This window comes from Zingiber officinale, chromosome 2A (assembly GCF_018446385.1).
Source record: "Zingiber officinale cultivar Zhangliang chromosome 2A, Zo_v1.1, whole genome shotgun sequence".
NCBI classification, from domain to species: domain Eukaryota; kingdom Viridiplantae; phylum Streptophyta; class Magnoliopsida; order Zingiberales; family Zingiberaceae; genus Zingiber; species Zingiber officinale.
The window spans coordinates 51,603,957-51,614,130 of record NC_055988.1 but is presented as its reverse complement, the minus strand read 5'-3'; the positions used below and the strand labels follow the sequence as shown (position 1 = coordinate 51,614,130).

General features: G+C 35.7%; 1 protein-coding gene across 1 annotated transcript; it reads left to right on the top strand.

The window, feature by feature from the left end:
* The first annotated feature begins 898 nt into the window (after positions 1-898).
* Positions 899-9,520, top strand: LOC122041113 (glucose-6-phosphate 1-dehydrogenase, chloroplastic-like). The gene is made up of 10 exons (XM_042600700.1): positions 899-1,220; positions 1,452-1,678; positions 1,752-1,846; positions 1,942-2,056; positions 7,386-7,591; positions 7,672-7,821; positions 7,904-8,024; positions 8,130-8,359; positions 8,470-8,670; positions 8,986-9,520. The coding sequence occupies exons 1-10, from the start codon at positions 1,049-1,051 to the stop codon at positions 9,239-9,241; spliced, it is 1,773 nt and encodes a 590-aa protein (XP_042456634.1). The 5' UTR covers positions 899-1,048; the 3' UTR covers positions 9,242-9,520.
* The last annotated feature ends 654 nt before the right edge of the window (positions 9,521-10,174 follow it).

Below are 10,174 nucleotides of genomic sequence, written 5' to 3'. Positions count from 1 at the left end.
AATGGAAAACCTTTTTATGAATATTTCTCATGAGAATATTTCATGTTACATGAGGTCATTAAAAGGTTGGTACAGTGAGTATTATGAGCAGTAATTGAGTTGGGTGTCTTTGATCACAATTCTAAATAGAGAGCTATCGGATTTGAATAAGCAAAATTGATAAAAATAAATGCCACACTTTCTTTCCATAATAAATACATACAAAAATTTATAAATCATGGGAGGGTATTTCGTCATGTGACCCTTGCTCGATTGATTTGATAATTTTATATGTGATGATCAACTCAACCAAACCACGAGGCAAATCATAATAAATATATATGTATATCAAACTACTCTATCATTTACATATTTATTTAAATATCATTATACTTAAATAATTAGGTCATGATCCATTCTTATTATATACAATGTCAAATAAAATTTATTCATAATTCTTGGATTTATCGTCGATTCTTCGTCGTTAGAACTATAATCTATTCATACAATTTATTCAAATAAGGAAAAACAATTAACGGTAATCGCTGTTGTGTGTTATTTTGTCCCTTCCGGTCCCCCAAATTCCTCCATAATCCTAAAGCAGGTAAATTTCACCCTACCTGTACAGGTACTGCCCCAACCTCTCACAATGAGATGGTGGGACCCACTACTTAAGTGTGGGTCCCACCATCCCAATGTGAGAGGTTGGGCCAGTGCCTGTACAGGCAGGATCGAATTAACCAACAAAGCAGCCCTTCGATGATTCCAAGGGTGGCCTGCAACAGTCCCCTGTTTGTCCGCGTGGAATGACCCGATATCAGCCGTCCAATTCCGCGGGGTCCGCAGATGAACGAGAGATCCACTCTCCCCGTGAAGCGCTAGCCGTTGATAAGAACTGGAGATCCCCCAGCACGAGCTGGAGATCTGCGTCCAATTTGCATCGGACTTTCTCCGCTGCTTCTGATGCCGTCGCCCTGCAAACGCTCGTCGCCCTTTTAAAAATCTCGCCCTGGTCGTCTCTTCTCCTCCGTAGCGCTAACCAGTTTGACACGGATCCGGAGGTGGAGACATGGCCCTTTCCGCTGCCAGATGCCCCTCTTCCTCCGCCACCGCCGCGGCGGCCGCCGATTCTCTCAGATCGTCTGGCCGGCTCAGACCAGTTCCCAGAAGGGTTCTTGTGGGACGGGTGGCCAGCGCTTCCGCGAACCGATGGAAATTAAGAGTTACCTGCAAGCAAGATGGTAGGCGTCCTACTTGTTTTTTTTTTGTTTGTTGCTGGATCCCTGTGTTGCGCTCCGAGTTACTCCAAATTTTAGACTTCTTTGTATATATTAATTAATGAATGGTTTTTGAAACCCTATTTCAGTCAACTTTTTTTGACCAATTGACGGCAAGTTCATCCTTGAACAATGTCTTCATTTTGGCTGAACTTACTGATGTTGAGATACAAACATTCTGCGGTCATTTTGCAGCTAGCAGCGTGCCAGTGCCTACTGCAAAAGAAACTCCCTCCAAGGCCGTAGAAAATGGTGGTGTTTCTGCTTTACCTTCACAGGAATACGGACATGTGGTGAGTCCTGATCCAAGCGATGGGGAACCAACAGTTAGTATCACCGTGGTTGGAGCATCTGGGGACCTTGCTAAAAAGAAGATATTTCCTGCTTTATTTGCACTATATTATGAAGATTGTCTGCCAAAGGTCTGGTTTTACCATTTGGAGCTACTTGTATTTAACATTACTTGAATGTCTGTTTACATTCTTTTTTATGTAGCACTTTACTATATTTGGTTATGCCCGAAGTAAAATGACTGATGCTGAGCTAAGAACCATGGTTAGCAGAACACTTACATGCAGAATTGATAAAAGGTAATGGACGGTTTATGCATTTTTTCCTGATTTGGCTTATGTTTGGATTCAAATTATTATTTAATTGTGCTAACTGTTTATGCTGATTTTGCCAGAGAGAATTGCAATGAGAAGATGGAACAATTCCTAAAACGATGCTTCTATCATTCAGGTCAATATGACTTGGAGGAGAACTTTGCAGAACTTGACAAGAAGCTGAAAGAGCATGAGGTAATGTTTGTATCTGCTAGAAGTTGATATCTTGATTCTTTAGATTTTTAAAATGGAAATCTTCTTTTCAAATAGGATATTATGTGCACACCTTGTGTATAGTTAATTTGTATTTTATGTACCCCTATATTTTTCAAAACTCTCCTCTTTAATCCATCAAATGACTTATTTAATCAAGGTAAGTAAAGTAGATTAATTTAGCCGTAAATGGAATAGAGATTTTTTTTAGATGAATACATGGAAATATCTGTAAACCAAATTGGTTGTACATGTAATTTAACCTTGCAAACAACAATGTTGGTATAGTGATTGTGACTATATTATGATCCAATGTTTCTTTTGCCTTTTAGATAGATCAATATGCTTTACATCTGTAGGTAAACTTCGACACTTAAAGAGGTAAGTATGATATAACTTACTCAAAAAGCACTATTAAGTGCCAATTAGGCTTCAAGGGGTCACTCTCTAGGTAACACACTTTTACCTAGATACTATCATCCATCACTATATTAAGAATACTTGAAAGAAACCCAAAATGATACAATAGTCACTACTTATTGGTCTTTGTGTGTTTCAATAATCTTCAAGCTTGATGGTTTTGTTGAGGTTGAAGCTCAATATACCCTTTAAACACTTCAACAAGCTTTGCAAATGAAGTTAATGGACATAAAAAATAAATAGAATTGTAATCAAGCTTACAAGTATAAAAGCAAATCATTAGTCCGAAACCTTCTAGCCTAAATGCATTGTCAAATATTAAACACATTGATTAAGACTTATCAAAAGGGGAACTAACATGATCGACCTTGAATTTAGTGTGCATAATGGAATAATACAATCTATTATCTCTGTCACCCATGTCCGAAACCTTTGCTATCAAGTGCATTGTATTCTGAAGTGAGGCTTGATGACAAAATCTAGTTATCAGTCAGATCATATTACAAAGTGAGAAATAAGGTTGAAGGTACAACTATGGATCTATCTATCAAATACATCAAATCATATGATGAAGTGGGAATATAAGGCTAATGAGATATAGGTGTCAGAACACTAAACACCTTCAATATTTGTTAGAGCATATGGTTCCCAATTTATAATTTAGGTTATGTTGCAGTTTACATATACTACTATTTTCACATACAAATTTGAATTTAAAGTATTATGATGATTCAATTTGATTTAATATGATTTGATTTGTATCTTAGATTGAACTAATAAAAAGTTATTCAAATCCTTTTAGGCATTAGTAAGCCTAATATTTTAAAAAATTAAAGCAAAGTCATTATAAGAGAAGAAAGTAAAAATGAGTATTATGGTATACCTTTAAAGAATAAAGGTCAAAGAAAATGGAAGCACAAAATTAGTGATAATGTAAAAGAAAAACTTGTCACACAAAGGCATAAAGTCCGGATAATGAAAGTGGACTTGGCACCTAATAATGATCAAGAAGAATAGAATAAGTCACATTGATACAGAGAATGATAATCGAGGGTGACTTTGAAGTTATTGTACAAGGTGAGTCTAATTCCACTAATTTTACCAATTCGATACAAACAATACCTAAGGGTGCGTTTGGTACGTGCGTTTTCCATTTTCGTTTTATGGAAAACGTGTGTTTTCTAGAAAACAAAAAACGACTTTTTGTCATTTTCTGTTTTTCTAGAAAACACTAGCTATTTTTTTAGAAAACAAGCACGAAAAACGCAAACCAAACATCATTTTTTAGAAAACGTTCGTTTTTCAGAAAATGAAAATGGAAAACGCGCGTACCAAACGCACCCTAAGTTTTTGAAATGGTTGATAGTGACATTGACTACCATGAAAGAAAAGAAGGGATGAACCCATAAACATGATTATAATAAAGAAGAGACCAAATGAAAGAAAGGATAAAGGGGAAGATTAGAATATATTTAATGCCCTAACGCCCTAGTTATTCCAACATATGGACAAAGGAAAAAATAGATTGCATAAGAGTTGAGATTATTTCCTTCATTTACTTGGTATAAAACTAAAGGAAATAACAGATTCTAAATCCTTCAGATCACTTTTAATTCATTTTCTTATTCGCCAAAATTGGCTGGAACAAAATTCCCTTCCTCTTGATACCAAATGTGGTTAGCCAACAATCACCTTTTTTGTTTGTCATGTCTTCCTTCGGTGCCAAATCTGACCAACCAACTTCCTCCCATGTGAGCTAGTCAACAGCTCAGCGAGCTCGTAGGGCAAGCTAGCGACTTCCGAATTGCGAGTGGTTGTCGCAACCAGGCAACTTGCAGTTGTTGCCAGGTTGTTATGAGCTTGTGGCCAAAGCACTGTGAGTCATGGCCCAGATGCCCCGAGTCATGACCTAGACACAACAAGCTTGCAGTTGAGTTCCTCTCCCTTTCTTTCCCCTTTCCTTGTCTGCCTCTTTCCCTCTTTCCCTTCCACTATTGATCTTTTTTCACCTTTGATCCCTTCCCCTTCTCTATCCACCCTTCAGGTCAATACAGCACAAGAGAGCTAAATTTTGCCACTATTAGGTAAGTATTCTTGTTTGTTTTTATTTTCTAAGCCCATTCATTAATTTCTTTTCGTGATCAAACTTCTGCATAACGCTGCATGCCCTTCTCCCCAAAATCCTTAAGAATGTTTAAGTTTCTTTATGATTTCAGAGTTTTGTCAATTATTGTATGAAATGGTCAAATTAGCAACAAGTTTTTAAGTATCTGTCCTGTCTTAAATGTTCAGGGACTTGGTTTTTGGTATTGCACCTAGAGACCACCATGTTATGAGTTAACTATCTTTTCATAACAGCATCTTATCTAATCTATTAACCTTCAAAGGTGTCCGGACTGTCCTGCTTGTTTCTTGAGATATTTCTCTATACAAGTTAGAGGCAATAGATGAATGTCTACTTTATAAACACATACTACCTAACTAATATGTATATCAATTTTAATTGAAGGTCATCACTCATCAGATCCAATTAGTACTGGAACTCACATTCTTTGATATTTTGTTATCAAATAGGAAAATTGTTCCAGATCTTTTGCTCAGAATGAAATTTGGCATTTAATTCATCTATTGGACACAAAAACTTTCAGGAGCTTAGTGAATCTGATCATTTCTTGATGTCGTACAAATTGTATTTATTATGGTTAATGAAATATTCCTCTTTGATTGTACTTTTTTCACTGAAATTTGAGTTTAGTTCATTTATTAGACAAAACTTATGGGACCTTGGTGAATCTTACCATTGATAGGTGTCACACAAATCATGCTTGTTACAATCCTTTTCAATATCGTATGTTCAAAAACACAGTACTTGGCTTTATTGGAATGGTAGAATTGGTTGGTAATCAATAAGAAAAAAAAAATCAAAAATAGAAAAATATAAATAAAATTTAAGTTAATGATAGTCAAAGCAATAACATCTCGCTTTTGGATAATTAGGATATAAGATAATCCGAATCAAATAATATCATTTACTATAAATAATAATATTGAGTAAATAACATGATCGACAATTACTGCTAAATGATATTTAATTACTAAAATATACTATTATCATTATTGTTAACCATATTTAATGTTTAAAACTTTAAATATTGTGAAGTTATTAACAAATTTATACTATATCTTATCAATAATAGTCAAATTTATAACGGGTTGGCGCAGTTGGTACCTGCATAGGTGGTTGCTCCAATAGGTCGTGGGTCAATTCCCAACCGGTGTAAAATGCTTCGCTGGGTGCCTAACCTCCCCATGCAAAAGGTTGTTTGTGGTAGGGCAAATGCCCCTTGTAATTTACCTCTTCTAGAGAGTGTAGGACTGTTGACCGCTAAGGTGACGACTTCATCTTTTCCTCCAATAATAGTCAAATTTATAAATCATACTAATTATATTGGCAATATTTGTTGATGTTAGTTTGATACTATTACCAGATTAGTAATAGGATATTATTATTAACTTAGGCATATTATATTATTGTTTATAAGACAGATAACTTTACTAATATTGTTAACAATAGGTATATAAATTATATTGTAAAAATAATAATTATACTGAAAAATTTTATCAATAGATTAATAATAATCTTTTTAGTTAAATAACGAAAGTAATAGTCAGGTTATTGCTAATCTGATATCATTCTTATTTGAAATTAATATGATTATTATCAGTGTAATTCTTGTTGCTAATTTGTTATTATTGTTATTTCTACTGTAATTTATTGCTGAAAATATCAACATTCAATAATGGATATATATATAGCCTCATTTCTTCATCTTCCTTAGCTACACTTGTTTAGTTGTGTGTTAGGCATCTAAGGTTCGAATCCCACCCAGTTGTGGCGTATTGTAGGGATTTTCCTCCATGGGATGACAAACCTAAGAACGTTGAACGCTTCCCGGTGGCCGGTGGAAAACTTCTATGGAGACGGGTCGGTCATCTCTAGGATTAATCGGTTCGAAGAATTGAATGCCTGGATCACCCAAAAAAATTATGTAGTTGTGTAGCGTGATGTCATCTCCACTGTAATAGAAGTCTCATAGCAGCCAATGGAATTGGATACCAATGACATAGAAATCTCCTTCCTTCATTCTGATGTCCATCGACCTTGTCTGTTTGGTGTCCAAAAGCTTCCTGAGTTGAAATCCTCCCCTCACTGAGATCATTCTTCCAGTTCTCCTTCAATTTTGATCCATTACCTTTTTTTGTTAATCTGACGAATGCCACTTGTTTCCTCAGGTGGGTTATTTCTCAGCTGTAATCAGATCGACACTTGCCGATTCTGATTCAACTTGGCCGATCAATATGGATTGACCAAGTTTTCCAAACATGCCACAAATCGCATACTACTGCTGATCAATTAGGAATTAAACTTTCCTCTTGGAGTAATTGTTTTTTGGAGGTCAGGAAATAATTTGATTCTGACCATACTGGAGACAACAAATTTCATAGTTCATATTGCTTTTGCCTCGATCTTTTTCTTTATCCAACTTGTGTGAGCATGCTCCCTGGTATTCAAGATCCAGAAAGGATTGCTTCTTTGCCTAATTAAATTCAAGATCTTTCTGGTTGCTTTCATGTATTTCATGTGCACAGGGTTGGACATTGACTTGACTCTTTTTAGAGAAAGGAGCATTTTCAGTATGTGTAATTATTGTTTTTTACTTGGATACTTTATGATGTGGTTAGTTACTTCTGCTAAAGCTTGTGATGACAGCTTGTAGATGTAATTTGGTTGTCATCTAACATACATGCTGATTCAGCAGTTCTTATGAAAAAAAATGTTCCATTTAGCAGTGAAGAGGTAACATGTTTTAATTTTCTTTTTGCTGTTTAGGCTGGGAGGGTATCGAACCGGCTGTTTTATTTATCAATTCCACCAAACATATTTATAGATGTTGCAAAGTCTGCAAGCAGATCAGCTTCTTCCAAGAATGGGTGGACCAGGGTAATAGTTGAAAAACCATTTGGCCGTGACTCTGAATCATCTGCTGCTTTGACAAGTGGACTCAAACAATACCTAGATGAAGATCAAATTTTTAGGTAACAAGTTGATTGCTTGTGTTATTTTCATGTATGCCAATCCTGGAACTATCTTTTGACAACTGTCTCTAATTCTTCAGGATTGATCATTACTTGGGGAAGGAACTTGTTGAGAATTTGTCTGTTCTTCGATTTTCAAATCTTATTTTTGAGCCTCTATGGTCTAGGCAATATATCAGAAATGTGCAGCTGATTTTCTCAGAGGATTTTGGTACAGAAGGACGGGGAGGGTGAGGTCTACATGACTTTATTATCCTTCAAGTTTCCTGCCATGGTGCAAGGGATCTTTCCACTAAACGGTCTGTCATGCAGGTACTTTGATCACTATGGTATTATCAGAGATATTATGCAGAATCATCTTCTCCAAATTTTAGCTTTATTTGCAATGGAAACCCCAGTTAGCTTAGATGCAGAAGACATTAGAAATGAAAAGGTATGCTGTGATGATATTAGAATTTACTTCCCTAAATCAGACTTTAGATGTTCCCTATGTGGTTCATCCCATAGTAGTAAACATGCCTCAATCCACACATTCCAGGTGAAAGTTCTTCGTTCAATGAGGCCATTGCAATTGGAAGATGTAGTGATTGGACAATACAAGAGCCACACGAAGGGTGGAGTCACACATCCTGGATACACAGACGATAAGACTGTTCCCAAGGGGAGCCTTACCCCAACATTTGCTGCAGCTGCACTTTTCATAGATAATCCAAGATGGGATGGGGTTCCCTTCCTAATGAAAGCTGGGAAAGCATTGCACACCAAGGGGTAGGTTGCAAGTGTCATTGTGCAATTTCTGGGCACTCTTTGCCCGTCTCATATGCACATCACCATATAAAAAGTGACATAATGCGTGTTTCTGAAAATTCTATTTGCAGAGCAGAGATTAGGGTTCAGTTTCGACATGTCCCAGGCAATCTCTACAAGCGAAGTTTTGGTTCTGACATAGACCGAGCGACTAATGAACTTGTCATCAGGGTCCAGCCTGATGAGGCTATATACTTAAAAATTAATAACAAGGTTCCTGGATTGGAGATGAGATTGGACCGAAGCAATCTAAATCTTCTATACTCATCAAGGTACAAAAAAATCAATTCTCTTGCAAGGAAATATTTTGTATGAACTACTTTTATCTATTTCTTTAATTCTTTTGGAAAAGAAAGCTCTCTTTATTACATTAACAATGCTTTTACTTGGATGCATATTTACCAATTTTGTTGTCTTCTTGAGATCGTGGTTCATGCATACTATTTTTCTAATATTCATTTCAAGACTAATAGTCATCCAAACTCGATAGATATATGGTTGTTGTGGCTATTGTTGTTACTCTCTCATCTATCGAAGTTAGTAATCTCCGTCTCATTGTTTTATTTGTGTTTCGGCGGCTTACATAGGTACTCTAAAGAGATACCTGACGCATATGAGAGGTTGCTTCTTGATGCTATTGAGGGTGAACGGCGATTGTTCATCCGGTCTGATGAACTCAATGCTGCTTGGGAATTGTTCACTCCATTACTCAAAGAGTTGGAGGAGAAGAAGATCGCCCCTGAGCTCTACCCTTATGGGAGTCGAGGACCAGTAGGTGCACACTATCTTGCTGCAAAATACAACGTTCGTTGGGGAGACCTTGGTGCTTCAGAGAGTGTGTAGTTTGATTATTTACTGTCATTTTAGTAGGAATCTATTTAAATAAGCTATTTGGAAAGATGGTTATGCAATTACATTACTACAAGAATATTCTCTCAAAGTGATATTTGTGTGAGATAGATACTATGTTGATCATTTACAGTTTTGACAGTAGATGTTCAATGTAATATGTAGGTTGCTTGTCATCTTTAACGGTTTATTTTGATAATTATGTGTAAAATGAGTACAATTAAATTTGTTAAAAAAAATAATTGTAAATATTTAGTTTACTTCTCTTTTCAATTTTCAAACTCTATTTTTCAAATGAGTAATTGTTCACAATTAGAGAGAAGATAGTATTATCATCCATAATTCTAATGACTTCGAGGTTTATTTTGCTACTGTCCATTTCTTTTTCTTTTTTTTTTTGTTGTTTACCTCTTCCTGACTAAATCAGGAGGTGAATAGTCTAACCCTACGAACCGGTCACTAGATAAATATAAGAAGTATAAATGGGGCATAGAAAGGTGCCTAGTTTTACTGATGGTTCAAACTCTATGGGCATTCAAAAACATCTAACATGAGTTTTAAATCTTCGCTGCATGAGAATGAGCATCGCCTCACCAAACGTGAGATTCAAACCTTTGTTGCGTTTTACCACCACACTGTGTCCCGGGGCTGCTACTACCCATTTCTAATTTAACATATGAAATGGTACTTTAAAATGAGATTTATGGTGTCGGTGTTGATGAAAAAAAGATACTTTGGCCTTATAAGCACAAAGGTGATGAAAATGGTAGAGAAGAATTTCTAGAGGCTCATTATCTAGATAATCTATTTATAAATAATGAAATTTAATCTAATTAACAAAAACTAATTAGGATCAAATCCTACTTATCTCAATTAACTAATTAGTTACTTTTAGAAAATAAAAAGGTTCTCAAACTTTTAAAATTT